Below are 15,746 nucleotides of genomic sequence, written 5' to 3' on the forward strand. Positions count from 1 at the left end.
CTCTTTAAAGAGGGCCGGTCTTTCCTGGTTTCGACGGGGCGCACTTGGGGATCCTTTGGAGTGATTTAGTAACTCCCCCCCCCCTTTTCTAGGTTCCCTTATTTTGGTATAATACATAACGAATGTAGGCGATTCGTTGAGGAGTACGTGCGCAGATCTTGAAATGAGCCTATACCAAGGCTTAGGTATTTGTAGAGTCTAGGAGACTGCCTTCTCGACCTCGTCCCCACACCGGCCCACCCTCCAATCCTGTCTCGGATACACGAACAAACCAGCGAAGACTGTCAAAGCCAAAGGGTTTATTATAGGTACATACAGTGTGCGCCTGCCACACCGCCCCGCACCCCCTGCCTTGGCAGCGTCTCCAAGCAGCCACGGGGGTTGCCTGTAACCCTGATTCCCTCCGTCCCAGGGAGGTGCTCCAGCCAGAAGCATGCAGGGGGAGGGCTTTCCCACCCCCTCCCCCTCGGGAAGTGGCATTTACAGCTAGAATCGGGGAGGAGAGAGGAAGACAGTTTTGAACTTTGACTCCCCTCCTATTAAAAGCCTTCGCGGATGCGGGGCGGGGGGAAGGAGGGGGGGTCTACGTTTTTGCAAAAATAAACTAAGTCAGGAATTAACCGCATGGCTCTGAGATGGCGGAGTACAGGGGCTAAGGGCCCCTGTCCTCCCTCTTCCCAGACAGATCAAGGCAGCATTGGAAGTGAGGTAAAGGCAGGGAGGGAGTGTGTCCCCTCCCCACCCCCTAGCACCCTGGATGGTCCAGGGGACCTCACCAGCGCCCCCGTTGTCCATCCTTAGGGCGGAGAGGAGGCCAACAAATCACCACCTCCTAGATCCCTCGCCACTCCAGCTTCTTGGGGCAGGATCTGACGATTGGGCAGGGAGCTTGGCTCAACTGGCTCCCTGCCCGGCCCCACCAAGCTCAGTTATTGCATAAAAAGAATGGAGCCCCAGCACCTGGGGTGGGGTTGGCGAGCGGGAAGGGACCGAGATATGGCTATAGGGACAGCAATCCCCTACCACCACCTCTTGGAGTGCAGAAGTCCCTTCTATTTCAGGCCCACAGTGGCACATCCGCAGTCATTCCGGCCCTTGCGGATGAGAAGTTGTCTTTGTGTCCACAGTGCAGAGAGGAGGGGCAAGGAGACTTGTCAGACTCCAAGGTGGGGGAAAGGGTACCTGGAATCACTTCCGGCGCCCGCTGGCCCTACGCTCCCCGCCCTCACGCTTGGGGTTGCCCTCATCTGTGGATGATGTGGTAGGTAGTGTCTGACCCCATCGGGCGATCTCGGCGTGTTCTGCCACGGAGTTAGCCACAGCCTCCAGCCAGCCGTTCATCTCCTCCTGACGGAAGACGCAGGACAAGTCCATATTTGGAAGAGGAACTCAACCACACCGCCCTCCCTAGCTTCACTTTCCTGTTAGCAGGATAATGCTGACAGTAAGGATAAAAGAACAGTTACATGCCCCAGACTCCTCTCTAAGCACTTCTGTGGATGCACCCCCTTAAACAGAACCAATAGGATTATCTATAAAGCAGAGACCACCTCCACAAGCAGAGAGAAACAATGCAAATGAAGTACTGGGGGGGGGGGGGAGCTTGCAGAGACCTGACACCAGGCCTCTTGCTCATTGGTCCAACTTACTTCCTCTTTACAAAAGCCTTGAGATAAGTCATTTTGGAACCGCAAGAGGACCGGGTAAACAAAGGTATGCTGGAGCCTAATGAACAGTGAGTGCTTCCTCCCTCAGGAGGAAGGAGAGTGCTGACTCAGGAAGGCTGTCCTCTGCACCCAAGGCACAGCACATGGGTGACAATACGCATATCCATCAACACACACACACACACACACACAAATAAAATGTACTGGGGCAGGGTGGTGGAGCACCCCTTTAATCCCAGCACTTAGGAGAAAGAGGCAGGAGGCTCTCTCTGAGTCTGAGGCCAGCCTGCCTGGTCTACATAGAGTTTTCCAGGATAGCCAAGACTTCAAAGAGAGATCCTGTCTCAAAAAAATAAAAATAAAAACATAATTTGGGAACTGGAAAGTTGGATACATGATTAAGAGCACTGGCCACTGGCTGCCCTTCCGAGGGACCAGGCACCCATGTGGAGGCTCACAAGTACTTGTGAGTCTGGTTCAGGGGTACATCCTCTGGCTTTGGTGGAGCAACCAGGCAGCTGTGCAGTACACATGTAAGCATGAAGGTAAACAGACACATACAATAAAAATAAATCTTTTTAAAAAATTTTTTCAAAGGAGCTGGGTATGGTGGTGCATGCTTTTAATCCCAGCACATGGGAGGCAGAGGTAGGTGGATTTCTGAGTTTGACACTAGTCTGGTCTACAGAAAGCTCCAAGACAGCCAGGACTACACAGAGAAGCCCTGCCTCAAAAATAACAACAAAAAGCAAAAACAAAACAATGAACCCAACAACTCTTTTCTTTGTGTGGTGTATGAGACTGTACATGCTGGGGTTTGTACCGTGCACACGTGTGGAGGCCAGAGGAGGATCCAAGTGTCTTGTATCTATCCCCTAGCCTGATTCCCTCCAGACAGGGTCTCTCAGTGAACCAGCAAGAACCTCCTGTATTTCTTTACCCCCCCTCCATAATTAAGGAATTATGTAAGTCCATGGGCAGCCATGCCTGTCTGTCTGTCTTTCTTTCTTTCTTTTTAATATGGATGCTGGAATCCAAATTATAGTAGACTTTTTTTTTTCAAGACAGGGTTTCTCTGTGTAGCCCTGGCTGTCCTGGAACTCACTCTGTAGACCAGGCTGGCCTCGAACTCAGAAATCCGCCTGCCTCTGCCTCCCAAGTGCTGGGATTAAAGGTGTGCGCCACCACGCCCGGTTCATATCAGGCTTTAACAACAACCGTCTTCAACACTGAACCATTTTTCCAGCTCCAGTAAGGGAATATTTGTTATACATTACATTCAATCCCTTTAGCTCAAAACTCTGACTTGCCCCCTACCCACCCCCAGCACACTCAGGATAAAATCTTCCCCTAATATTGAGAAGTCCAGCTGCAGGGGACCTTTTTGGAACCATTTACCTCACTTCGGCTGTCCTCCTGCAATTGGCTCTCTTAAACCATTGCAATTCTGTCCTCTGGGACACTCAGCCCTGATCACTCATTTTGTTCTGTTTTGTGTTAATTTTGCTTGTTTGAATATATGCCATGTGTGGATATATGCTCTTAGGAGGCAGAAGAGGGCGCTAGAGCCCCAGAAGCTGGAGTTAAAAGGGAGTTGTGGTATCATGGGTGCTGGGAACCAAACTTGGGTCCTCTGGAAGAGCAGTAAGCACTCTTACCTACTGAGCCATCTCTCTAGAACCTTCATCACTCTTTTTTAAGCTTACACCCATCATCTTTCTGGCCTTCTGAGTTACCATGGCAAAGAAGACAGACCTAGTTATCATGGCTAGCAAGCACCTGCCCTGAATCCCTCCCCATGACCCCCGACTCCTTAAGCTCCTCGGGGCTCTCACTGCTTTCCTGTTACAACCCTGACAGGTCCAACCTGTGTGGTTCCTTCTATAGTCCCGTTATTTTGATTCAGGAACCACCCTGGGAGCTAAGCCACTAAGCTAAGGTCAACCTGTGGGATGAGAGGATCAGATCTTACCTCATCTTTAGCCTGGAGCAAGAACTCACTGCCATCCTGGGTCCTGCAGGAGACACAGGACTTCAGGTATCTTGAGGAACCCAACCCCTCTCCCCATCACCCATCGTCTTTCATGGGAACCAAGCGTATACAAGGAGGAAAGGAAGCGACGATGGGACCCCTCCCTTCTTCCCGAGGGAGGGAGGGACTCACTGGAGCTTGAAGACATGCTTCTTTTTCTTGTAGTCACTAGCCACCTCGCTGGTGGCTTTGTGCAGGCTGAGCAGTGGTTCCCCACCATGCGTGCCCCCTGATGCTGGGCCTTTGGAGTCCTTGTAGAAGCCCAGCTCCCCCTTGCTGAGCACACAGTACAGGCTCACCCATGACCTGGGGTGATGAGATGGTGATGAAGGCAGGGCTACATCATTACCATCACAAAGCGTATGCTGGGTCATGCTACTTTGCACCTTCCTTCCGCTGGCCCTTTGTCCTAGCTACTTAGCCACATGCCAGGCTGTTTTTCTATTAAGCAGTTCCTATTCTGGCAAGTGTGGTCAAGGCTCCCAGAACCAGGAGTTTGCCCAGGCTAGACCTTCCTTATGCTTCCTCCTTATCTCATCCCACATTGACTTTCCAAAAGCAAGATGCAAGCTTTGAGACTAGGAATAGAGCTTAGCAGGAGGTAGAGCCCTTGTCCAGAATCCACTAGTGAGGAGTTGGAGGTCTGTCTCAGCAGTAATAAAGCATAAAACCATGGACTAGATTTCCAGTCCTGATTCCGTTATAAGCCCTTGCCTCAGTTATTGGTCTCATTTCCACCCCACACAACCTTCAAGCACCGCCCACCCCCACCCCCACCCCCCATTCATTCACTAGTTCTCATTTTCCCACCATTCACCAAGTTCCTTCAAGGAAGCTTTACTACTCTACAGTTTGGAATAAGAAGATCTGGTTTCCCAGCCAAAGCCCCAATCTTGGAAGAAGTCTCAGATAGGAAAATAACATACAATAGATATCCCTGTTCATTGCCATCTTGGTCTGGTGGCAAGGAAAAAAAACCACTATGATCCCCACCTGCCAAGTCCGAACCTGCCCTGTTCATGTCCTGGCTATACCTGCCCCCACATTCCAAATCTCAGTTGGATAAAAATGTACTGGACAAGATGGACTCCAAAAGTAAACACACACATGCAAACACGTGGTGGTTAGGCCTGTAGAAGGCTCAGCATTTGCAGCCAAGCCTGACAACCTGCGTTTGATCCCTAGTCGACCTACATACATAGCGTAGGAGAGAACTAATTCACACCAGTTGTCCTGTGACCTTCACACACAGCTTTCACCCCAACACAAATAAATATAATTTAGATAATTTAAGAAAAAGCTTCTCGTTTGAACAACTGAGATAACCTGCAACAATGTACTAGGTCCTCAGTTTGGGCTCTGTTCCTTTTCAGACTCCTCCTCCCCCACTGAAAATGTAGTGGCTGAGGGTTGCCAGGTGGGGGGAATCCCTCCAGATCACGGATTGAATGCCATCTTGAGGCTCCAATTCACACCCCATTGGAATTATCTAGAGTAGACTCTACCTCCAGGTTGCTGCTTTATCACGTGAGGTGGTTGCTGAGATTGAATCCCAATTTATTAACGTTAGGGACACTTTTGTCATGCTCCTATCTCAGTTCCAGACACCTCAGTATTGGACACTCAAAGCTTTGGCCACGCCTCTCCACTTCACGGATTGGAAGCTTTGAACTTGAGTCCCGCCCCTCCTCCAGCCCAGCTACTCATTCATTAAATACCCAGAGCAGGCGCCCAAGCCATCCAAAGCCCCGCCCACGCGCTCACCGGTTGGACGACTTGCGGTTAGCGTCGAGCTCGCGCTTGCGCAGCAGGAAGCCCTCGTGCTGCACTGTGTGAGTGGGCGGAGGTGGCGGCGCGGGGGCGGAGCCTCCCTGGGCAGGGGCGGAGCGCGAGCGCCGGCTTCCCCCGCCCTCACCACCCTCTCGAGGCCGTGGCCGCCGGCGCGGCTTGGGCCGGTCCCGTGCCCGCGGCCGATCGGGCCGAGGTGTCCGCTCGGGCGGCTCAAGCCCGTTGGGCAGGCGACCAGGGGGAAGCTCGCGAGGCTGAGGCAGCGACGGCTGTGTGAATGAAGGGAGGGGGGAGAGGGGTACTGTGCATGATGACTAGGGGGAGCATCCTGTCTCAGGGAGCCCGAGGGCCTGGGGTCCTATGCGTCTTTAGGGCCACCTATCTTGGAGAAGACCCTCAGGGCTGAGAGGACCCTATAGGTTTTGATAATGGGTCATTCGAATTTAGGCTTTGGAATTCTGAATATTGGGAGGTTAGGAGCAGGGTCTGAGGAGGTAGAAGGTGCATAGAATTTCTGTATGAAGAATCTTCGTGTGTGACTAATAAGAAAATGGGCACCCCACAAGCCCGGAGAAATGTGGACTCTAAAATAGATGGGGGGGGGGGGTTAGAGTCCACTATGTGTGCGTGCGTGGAGAGAGAGAGATAAGCCTCCGGGTCTGAGGCTTCATCTTCTAAGGGAGAGTATGGGGTCTCTGTTGACTGCAAGGTCCAGGAAGAAGGATGGGCCTGGGTAATGGTTGCCTCTGAAATCCTGGCCACTAAGAGGGCTTCTACACCCACCCATCCCAGTTGTTCAACTTACCACCCCAGCAGGGATCCCTGGGCCTGCCTCTTTCTCCTGAAGTTGCTCCACAATATCAGCCAGAGTGGCCTTCCTGGAGAAGAAGAGACAAAAGAAGTGAGATTCTGGGCCTTTTGCTACTGCTCTGCCTTGGCTGGACAGAAAAGGCTCCAAACCTGGCCCCTGCCTGCAACTCAGCAGCCTCTCACCTGTGTGCCTTGCACACTCAGCAGTCTTACACACATGGGGGTTCCTGACACAGCTACGCAATGTACAACCAAATCCCTATCTTCTTCTTCTTCTTCTTCTTCTTCTTCTTCTTCTTCTTCTTCTTTTTTTTTTTTTTTTTTTTTTTTTTTTTTTGAGACAGGGTTTCTCTGTGTAGCCCTGGCTGTCCTGGAACTCACTCTGTAGACCAGGCTGGCCTCGAACTTAGAAATCCGCCTGCCTCTGCCTCCCGAGTGCTGGGATTAAAGGAGTGCACCACCACGCCTGGCCAAATCCCTATCTTCTTTAAGGTTTTTTTTTTTAATTGTTTGATCTTTTAAAATATTTTTCTTTTTAATTTTTTTAGGGTTAGCTATGTGAATGAATGTTTTGCCTGCATGTGTATACTACATGTATGCCCAGTGCCCTCAGAGGCCAGAGAAAGACTTTGGATTCTCCTGAAGCTGGACTTCTAAGAGGTTGTGAGTCCCCCAGGGTGGGTGCTGGGAACCAAACATAGGTCCTCTGGAGAGCAGGAAGTGCTCTTAACCACCGAGCCATCTCTTCATATATATATATATATATATATATTTAGCTTTTCAAGACAAGGTTTCTCTGTGTAGCCCTGACCATCCTGGAACTCACTCTGTTGACCAGGTTGGCCTCAAACTCGGAATTCTGGGATTAAAAGCGTGAGCCACCACCATCATTACCTGTGTGTGTGTGTGTGTGTGTGTGTGTGTGTGTGTGTGTGTGTGAGATGTATGTACATGTATGTGTATACACACACACACACACACACACACACACACACACACACGAGAGTCAGGGTCTCATGCAGCCCAGTTTGACCTCTGGCCTCCCCGAGGATAACCTTACTGGCATGCCTTGTTCGTTTTAGAGACAGAATCAATCTCTCTCTTTATTTATTTATTTGTTTATTTATTTATTATATGTATATCAATCTCTCTCTTTATTTGTTTATTTATTTATTATATGTAAGTAAGTACACTGTAGCTGTCTTCAGGCACCCCAGAAGAGGGCATCTGATCTCATTATGGATGGCTGTGAGCCACCATGTGGTTGCTGGGATTTGAACTCAGGACCTTTGGAAGAGCAGTCAGTGCTCTTAACCACTGAGCTATCTCAAAGGTAGCCCTGGTGCTCAGTATGTATTGCAGGTGGCCTGGGACTCAGTCCTTCTTCACTCCTAAGTGCTGGGGCCACAACTGCATCACCAGACCCCGCTGCCCTCTGAGTTTTAAGCAGAGCAAAGGGCAAGCTGGTGGCTCCAGGCTTTTAAACATCCTGTTGTTTTTCTTCATACACGCCCCTGAGCTCCCAAGTCCCCTGGGCTTCCCCTCCCAGCCCTAAATGTTTTAGGTCTTCCGCTGTCAGGTGATAAGGCTGTTTCCCTCGCTGACCCTGGCCCTCTGGCCTCTGCCTCCGCTTTCCCCTTCTCGAACATCCTGGTCACAGAGGTCCTTACCCTTTGACCAGCTCTCCCCTGGTGGGAGTCTCCTGTTCGCTAGACTCCTGTCGTTCTATCCGCCGCTCCCTCCGCTCCCGCCGTCTCTCCATCTGCTCGTAGCGACCTAGAGTAAGGCTGTGCGGCCCCTCGTGGTCCGCGGACTCCTGGCGCTCAGGCCGCCGCCTCCGCGCTGTCTCCTCTGGTTGATCCACGGACTCCTGGCGTTCTGATCTTCGTCTCCGTGGCAGCTCCTCCGCACGATCCGCTAACTCCTGGCGCTCCGACCGGGGCCGGACCAACTCCGTCGCCGCCGGAGTCCCAGGGGTGTCCGTCGTGTCCAACGCTGCGGCTGTCGGGGCCGCGGGTTCTACCTTCCCCGAGGTCTCTGGCAGCCGGTCAATGCGCGGCTGGAGACGCTCGGGCTTGAGCTCCTGGCGCACATACCCAACCCGGGTCCGCACCTCCGCTGACAGCGTGTCCGAGGCCCTGCGGGCCAAAGGCTCCAGGCCCCTGTCATAGCCCCCTGGACGCAGCAAAGGCGCTGCCTTGGCCGCCAGCTCTGTGGGGTCCCCAAAGAACTTGCGCCCCAGTAAGGGGGTGGGTGGCTGCTTACTCTGTTCTGCCTTGAGTTTCTCGATCTGGGAGTAGAAAGGTCAGGTCAGGTTGGGGTGAGAGAACGGTTCGCGAAGGTGCTGGGCGTTCCCCTTCTCTGCTCAACTTAGTTCACTCGGAGACAGGACTTTCAGCCACTGCTTATTCTTAGCAAAGACCTTAATACCTATTCTTTCCACAAACACCCATTGTTCTTGTAGAGGTGTGGGGATTTCACTCTCTGACTTTGCCTCTGTCTGTCTCTGTCTCTCCCCTCTCCTCCTCTCCCTTCCCCCAATTCCTGGTCCTCCCTTTTGTTTGTTTGGTCTTTGTTTTGTGGAGTGTGTGTGATGGGTAACTACACGGGAGACAGGGTTTCACACAGCCCAGACTGGCTCCAAACTCGATATTACTGGGAGTGACTTTGAACTAACTTCTGATCCTCCTGCCTCCACCTCCCAAAGGATGGGAATTCTGGTGTGTGCCACCACATCTGACAACTAACTTCTCTGGGTGCTTTTCTGATTCCCACCGGCATGGCATCTTCCTAACTATCCCCCTCAATGGGACTTGTCACCCACATTATTCTTCAAGCTTCCCATTGGATTCCTCAAGACCAGACCTTTGTTTTTGCAAAACGGGTTTCTAGAAATCCAGAACCCCTGCCCCACCCTACCCTGCCCCCCCACCCCCCACCCCCCATCTCATCTCCCCAGCCGCAACCATTTCCTTTATCAAAAATCTTGGCTCCCTCTGTGTTGTTAACTATCAATTACAGGTCCGTTCCTCTGCCTTCACCTGGAGCCTAGTAAGGATCTATGTCTAATTCTGCCCAAAGCTCTGGGCACTCAGAGCTGCTGTCAGTGAGAGATTTCTATATAGTAGGACGGTGGGTGGGAAGCGGGGATCTGGGGTCTGACCGTGGTCAAGCGCCGCAGAGAGCTGAACCTCTCCTCCCAGGCCGCAGCTGCTTTTCGGAAGGCCTCGTGTCGCCGGATAAGCTGCTCCACCTCATCCACACTGCTGCCCAGCTCCCGGCTCTGCAGGAGCGGTTCCTGAGCTGTCAGCCAGGCGTCAGCCACCACGGCCTCCTGAGCAAACTGGTGTACCTCCAGCACTGGGGGCAGGCACGTGAGATGAGGCACTAGGAGAGCCTGAGGTCTTTCCCCAGGGTGAGGGCTATGGTTTCTCTAGCCTCCCATGCCCCTGGGCTACTCCCAGTCCAGCCTTAGGAGTAATGGAGACTAGGCTATTTAAATATACATTGAACTTATTGTGTGTGTATGAGGACAGTTATGTGGGATCCAGGTCTCCCCTTTCACTAAGGAGGTCCCGGGAATCAAACTCAGATCATCAAACTTGGCAGCAAGCGACTTTTCTCACTGAGCAATCTCTCTACTGTAGGAACAGGGGCTATGCTGTTTCTTTGAAACAGGGTGTCATGGGACAACAGGAATGGGCCACCACATTCAGTTTTACGAGGCTGTAGATATGGGACCCCGGGCTTCGTGCATGCAAGCAAGCACTCGATCACCTAGGCCACACCCCCAGTCTCTGTAGGCCACACCCCCAGTCTCTGGGGATGTTTCTAAAGATACCAACACCCCTCTCCCCTTCAGTGATCCACCCTCATGTTTGGCTTTGGAGACCCAAAGTTGGTGAGCAAAGCATGCTCACGTCACCTGTGACCCCTCTGCCCTTGGCTAGACATTCTGAAATATGCCTCCTGTGTCCCCGATGTGCCTTGTCTAGGCCCTTACTCACTCTGCTGCAGCCACTCCCAGTGACGGTCCCACTTCTCCGACACCTCCTCCTTCCGGCTTCCCAGCTTGTCCAGCTGGGCCTGGATCTGGGAATGCCATGCGTGGGTGGGTGAGCTAGGTACCAGGTATGCAAAAGGAAGGAGCAGAGATGGACCTGCCCTCACCCCCCACCCCCGCCTTGTGTCTCCCCCACCTCATCAGCCATGGCGCTTTTGTTGAGTAATAGAGACCGCCCCAGCTCCTGGCAGGTTGCCAGCTCAGGCACGCGCGCCTCCAACTCTGTCTTCAGGCCCTGGTGGTAGTTCATAAGCACCTCCACCGATGACACATCCCTGCAGTGGGCAGGGGACAGGGATCTAAGCTGCATGCAGATACCCTCGGCCTGACCCTCAGATGCAACTCCTGCCGAACACAAATCCTCGACACTGCCGTTCTACAGAATTTCAGGACAGCAACCTTGTCTGGTCAAGTTCTGAGGAGCCAGGGTCTTCATTAAGTCAGTGACCCGAAGGTGCCAAGTTTTTGCTTTAGCACATCTAAAATAGTGAGTCTTCCTTCTCTCTTCTCCTCCTCCAACAGGCTCTCCTGTAGCACTTGCAGTCCTGGAATGCACTATGTAGCTAAAGATGACTCTGAGCCCATCGTATTCCTGTTTTCACCCCCCCCCCCAAGGGTGGAGATAACAGCTGTACACCTCTGCATCTAGTTTTTAAAAACTTGAAAAAAGATTTTTTTAACTTTTTTGATGTGGGGTTCATGTAGCTGAACTGTCCTCAAACTCAGTATGAAATGAAGGGTGACCTTGATCCCTCGCCCTCTACCTTCTCAGTGCTGGGATTGTAAGCATGTGCCACGGGACCTGGCTTTTATTCCACACTGGGGATGCAACCTAGGGTCTCTTGCATTCCAAGCAAACACTCTGCCAGCTGAGCTACAGCCTCAAATCTTTGGTTTACCGTAGGCAGGGCCTTGCTAAGTTACCCCACACGTGCCCTGAACTCTTTCTCCTGCCTCAGCTTCCTGAGTGTCTGAGTTGACAGGTCTGTGCCACCGGGTCTGGCTTCTGCCAGAACTATCGTGCGAGAAACTAAGTAAGCATCCAGAACAGCACATGGCAGGGGGGCTGTCAGCCCCTTCGCGGTTCCTGTCGCGAAGGCCCCTTGTTGGGGATCTGGAAGTAGGTTAAGGAGCACCTGGGTTTGTCAGCTGCCCCGATCTGGCCCGCGATGCCGTCCATCCAGGAGAGCAGGTCGCGGGCCTGGCTGTGGAAGCGCAGGGCGTCGGCCGTGGAGCTGACGTGCAGACGAGCATCTTCACAGGCTGCTAGCAGCTCCTTCCAGCCCTGCAACACCTCCTGCTCGCGGCTGGCGATGGCCTCGGCGTGCTCGCCAGCGTACACCGTCCGCAGCTGGGCCGCCCCTTCCTGCAGCTGCCGTACCTGAGAGACAAGCCAGGTCCTGCGCTGGTCCAGCGCGGGCACAGGCTCCACCCTCCTATTCATCTTACTTGACTCAACCTCCATCCTTTCCTCCTCCATCACCTGTGGACCCTCCCTCTTTCCCCACTTCAGAGGTCCAGGCTCATTCTTTTCTCCTTCTCCAGCTCCTGTAACTCAGGCTCCTCCCTTTGGCCCCGCCCCTGCGGCCCAGGTACTTCCTCCTGCCCCTCTGCGACCCAGATCCCTCTATTTGGACTCTTCCTGAGCCCCGTGGCCAAGGCCCCACCTCCTTTCTGTCCTAAAGCTCGCTGACTTCTCAAAGACTCGTGACCACACTCAGGCCTTGCCGCCTGGTCCTCTACTGACTTTTATCTTTACTACCAGGTTTCTTTCAGCTTTTGTTCTGATATCTCTGCCGTGGCTATCGCTTACTTTTGCCTACCGATCCACCTTTCTCTTCTCTCGAGCCATCTGATATTCTCAGGAGCCCTCTTTCCACCCTGATGTCCATTTGGCATAATTTCCATTTTTTTCCCCTGTTCCATTTACATCAGATCTACTAGCTTTCTACTAGTAACTCAGTTTCCAAATATGTATTCAATTTTTTGTTTTGAGGTGTACTCAAGGCTAGCCTAAAATCCAGGATCTTCAGCTGGGCATGGTGGTGCATGCCTTTAGTCCCAGCACTCGGGAGGCAGAGGCAGCCGGCTACAAAGTGAGTTCCAGGACTATTTTTGATACAAGGTCACACTCTGTAGCTCAGGCTAGCCTTGAACTCTTGACAAGCCTCCTGTCTCAGCCTTCCAAGTGCTAAGGTTTCAGGCATAAGCTACCTTGCCCAGCTTAGATCATGTCATTTCTGATAGAGACAGGAGTCTCACTGCAAGTTCAAGGCCAGCCTGGTCTTCATAACACATCTCAAAATAGCTAAAACTTCACAGTGAGACTGTATTTTTTTTTAAAAAAAAATTTTTTTAAGGGTTGGAGAGATGGCTCAACGGTTAAGAGCACTGACTCATCTTCCAGTAGTCCTGATCAATAGTGGCTCACAACCATCTGTAATGGGATCTGATGTCCTCTTCTGGTGTGTCTGAAGACAGCTACAGTGTACTTATACATAAAATAAATAAATCCTTTTTAAACTTTTAAAATAATAAATTTTCACATCCCCACCCCATCTCAACTGGCTTTCTTGGCACCTCGAAACCAGTCTGCTTTCTCTCTTCCCAGTTCCCTCCTGTCCCCAGACTGCTTTCTCCTCCTGTCCACTGCCTGCCTGCCGACTACACAGCTGTTGTCTGCCCTCCCAGCCACATAGTCAGGCCCTCCCACTCACCACCTCACCTGGGACACGAGGAGCTGCAGGTCGTGCTCAAAGGCTCGCAGGGTCCGCTGCATGGAGCTGGCACTGGGTCTGGGTTCAGGTGGTGCCGTCAGGCGGGGCAGCCTCCTCCGCTTCTCCTCAATCTGCCCTTGAAGCTCCCGGGCATCGCTGAAGAACTTATGCAGCTCCCGAGAGGCAGCGAGCAGCTGGGCCCGAGTGCCCATGAGTTCCAGCAGCTCAGCCCAGGCCTCGTTCAGCCCGTCCTTCCACTCAGCCATGGTGGCCGCTGCTGTGTGACCACACTCAATCAGCTCGTCCACCATCTGGTTGACCGCCGCCAGCCGCTCCCGCCCTGCGGTTCCTGTCTCACTGGCAAACTCTGAGAATTTCTCCTGTAGCACCTGGGATCGAGACATGAGGTGGGGTGAGAAAAGACCGGAAAGAGGGTGACCGTGCCTAGCCTCCTCCAACCTGTTACCATGTGACAGATACAAATGATGATAATAATCGTCATTATAACAAAATAATATCTGATAGTTCTTGACCATTTTATAGCAACAATATAATAAATGCTTAATATATATGATATATAGTATTAATAACTAATACCATGCTAGGCATTGAGTATACCATGCCCGGTTTTTTTGTGTGTATGCGTGTGACAGGGTCTCAGATAGCCAAGGCTACCTAAAACTTACTATGCAGCTAAAGATATGTGGAACTCCTGATTCACCTGCTCCTCCCACCTTCTCAGGTGCCACGAGTGCTTTACAATATATGAATGTATGTGTTTCAGGGCCATGAGGTAGGGTAATTGGAAAGGAGGCCCAGAGCCTTACATACACAGTGGCTGCTAGCACTGTTGGTATGTGGGGGGTTGAATGATCATGGCCCCCATAGGATCACTTGTTTGAATATTTGGTCTCTAGTTGGTGGAACTGTTTGGGAAGGATTAGGAGGTGTGGTCTGGTTGGAGAAAGCCTGTCACTGGGGACACAGGCTTCGAGGTTTTAAAGGGCTTGGCTCATTCCCAGTGTGCCTCTCTCTGCCTCTCACTTTTGGATCAAAATGTGAACTCTTAGCTGTTTCTGCTGCCATATCTGTCATGAACTCTAACCCTCTGAAACTCTAAGTTCAATTAAACACTGTCTTTCATTAGTTGCCTTGGTTCCAGTGTTTTGCCATCCCAACAGAAAAGTAACTAAGACAGCAGAGCATTATAAGAATCCTCACCGACACGTGTTCGAAGTCCTGGCCCAGCTCTGGGGAGCCAGCTACCACCTCCTTCTCGGCTATCCAGTGTTCCAGCTCATCCACCTGGCGGCTGAGCTGGTAGAGCCAGTACTGCTGTTCCAGGCTCACCCTGCGTTCCTCGCCCAGCTCCTTGAGCGCCACATAGAGGCGATCCACTTGGGACTGTCGGCGGCTGATTTGCTCACTGATGATGGAGATGGGGGATAAGAGAGAGCCCCCTGAGACTTCTGGGAGCACTTACAACCTCCCCTTCCTCAGCCAGGACTGTTTCCTCCTGGATCATTGCCTGGGTCCTAATTCTTTTTTTTTCTTTTTTTCTTTTCTTTTTCTTTCTTTTTTGTTTTGTTTTGTTTTGCTTGTTTGTTTGTTTTGTTTTTGTTTTTCGAGACAGCGTTTCTCTGTGTAGCCCTGGCTGTCCTGGAACTCACTTTGTAGACCAGGCTGGCCTCGAACTCAGAAATCCGCCTGCCTCTGCCTTCTGAGTGCTGGGATAAAAGGCATGTGCCACCATGCCCGGCTGGGTCCTAATTCTTAAGATTCCCCCCTGGTGGGGCTGTTTTCTGTAAGTCTCACACAGAGACAGTCTGGAGCTCACTGTTATAGCAACAATGTAAGTGATACTAAAAATAATATAGTAACATGCTATCAAGAACTAACATGTGCTAGGCACTGAGTGCACCATGAATGGATAGTTTTGTGTGTGTGTGTGTAAGACAGAGAGAGGAAGAAAGAGAGAGAGAGAGAGAGAGAGAGAGAGAGAGAGAGAGAGAGAGAGAGATCAATCTAGCCTATGCTGGTCTCTTCTCTGTGTAGCCAAGGATGCAAGGATGATTGAAACTTCTGGCCCCTCAGGACTGCTTCCACAACTAGATACACTCACCTCTACCCAGCATCTCTTAATGGCTTTGGCCCCTTGCTGCTCCCCCAGTGGGCAGGGTTCCCAACTCCCTCCCTCATAGTCCAGCCAAGAAGTCCACCTTCAGCCTTAACCTCCAGGCTTCTGGACTTGGGTCTTGATCTGTGGTCCTTTCCCACTCCTGGGCCAAGCCTCCAAGATTTGGTGAGGTTACATGCTCCAGCTGTGTCAGGGAGGCTCAGCCCCACCCCCATTCTGATCTCAGCACTCCAGGTTTTTCAGTCCTCCCAAACACTGTCTGTAAAAAGATATCTCTTGCCTGTCCTGGCTATATGTAATTCTGTCTTTGTCCCTCTCTGTGTGTCTCTATCTCTCAGACAAGGATTTTGCTATATAATCCTTTCTGGCCTGGAACTATCTCTATTGACCACACTGGCCTCAAATTTGCAGCAATCCTCCTGTCTCAGTCTCCTGAGTGCTGGGAATATTTGAATGTTCCATCAAGCCTAGCTCTGGTACTCTTTACTCAATCCTAGCCTTAGATGGACCCTTTCCCCCACCCCCGAAATGA

At 51.8% G+C, this 15,746-nt stretch overlaps 1 protein-coding gene across 5 annotated transcripts in view; it reads right to left on the bottom strand.

The window, feature by feature from the left end:
- Nucleotides 1-279: 279 nt before the first annotated feature.
- Nucleotides 280-15,746, bottom strand: part of Sptbn4 (spectrin beta, non-erythrocytic 4) — a 91,322-nt gene continuing 75,855 nt past the window's right edge. For all 5 annotated transcript variants that reach the window (XM_006540437.2, NM_032610.2, NM_001199236.1 and 2 more), the window contains 12 exons: nucleotides 14,299-14,503; nucleotides 13,086-13,466; nucleotides 11,497-11,741; nucleotides 10,497-10,635; nucleotides 10,305-10,389; nucleotides 9,461-9,657; nucleotides 7,968-8,587; nucleotides 6,293-6,365; nucleotides 5,464-5,756; nucleotides 3,832-4,005; nucleotides 3,640-3,682; nucleotides 280-1,347 (listed from right to left, as the gene is read on the bottom strand). In XM_006540437.2, coding sequence (XP_006540500.1) covers nucleotides 1,189-1,347; nucleotides 3,640-3,682; nucleotides 3,832-4,005; nucleotides 5,464-5,756; nucleotides 6,293-6,365; nucleotides 7,968-8,587; nucleotides 9,461-9,657; nucleotides 10,305-10,389; nucleotides 10,497-10,635; nucleotides 11,497-11,741; nucleotides 13,086-13,466; nucleotides 14,299-14,503 — 2,614 coding nt within the window. In that variant the 3' untranslated portion in view covers nucleotides 280-1,188. The remainder of the gene's footprint in view (nucleotides 1,348-3,639; nucleotides 3,683-3,831; nucleotides 4,006-5,463; nucleotides 5,757-6,292; nucleotides 6,366-7,967; nucleotides 8,588-9,460; nucleotides 9,658-10,304; nucleotides 10,390-10,496; nucleotides 10,636-11,496; nucleotides 11,742-13,085; nucleotides 13,467-14,298; nucleotides 14,504-15,746) is intronic.

The sequence above is a fragment of the Mus musculus genome, chromosome 7 (genome assembly GCF_000001635.26).
Source record: "Mus musculus strain C57BL/6J chromosome 7, GRCm38.p6 C57BL/6J".
NCBI classification, from domain to species: domain Eukaryota; kingdom Metazoa; phylum Chordata; class Mammalia; order Rodentia; family Muridae; genus Mus; species Mus musculus.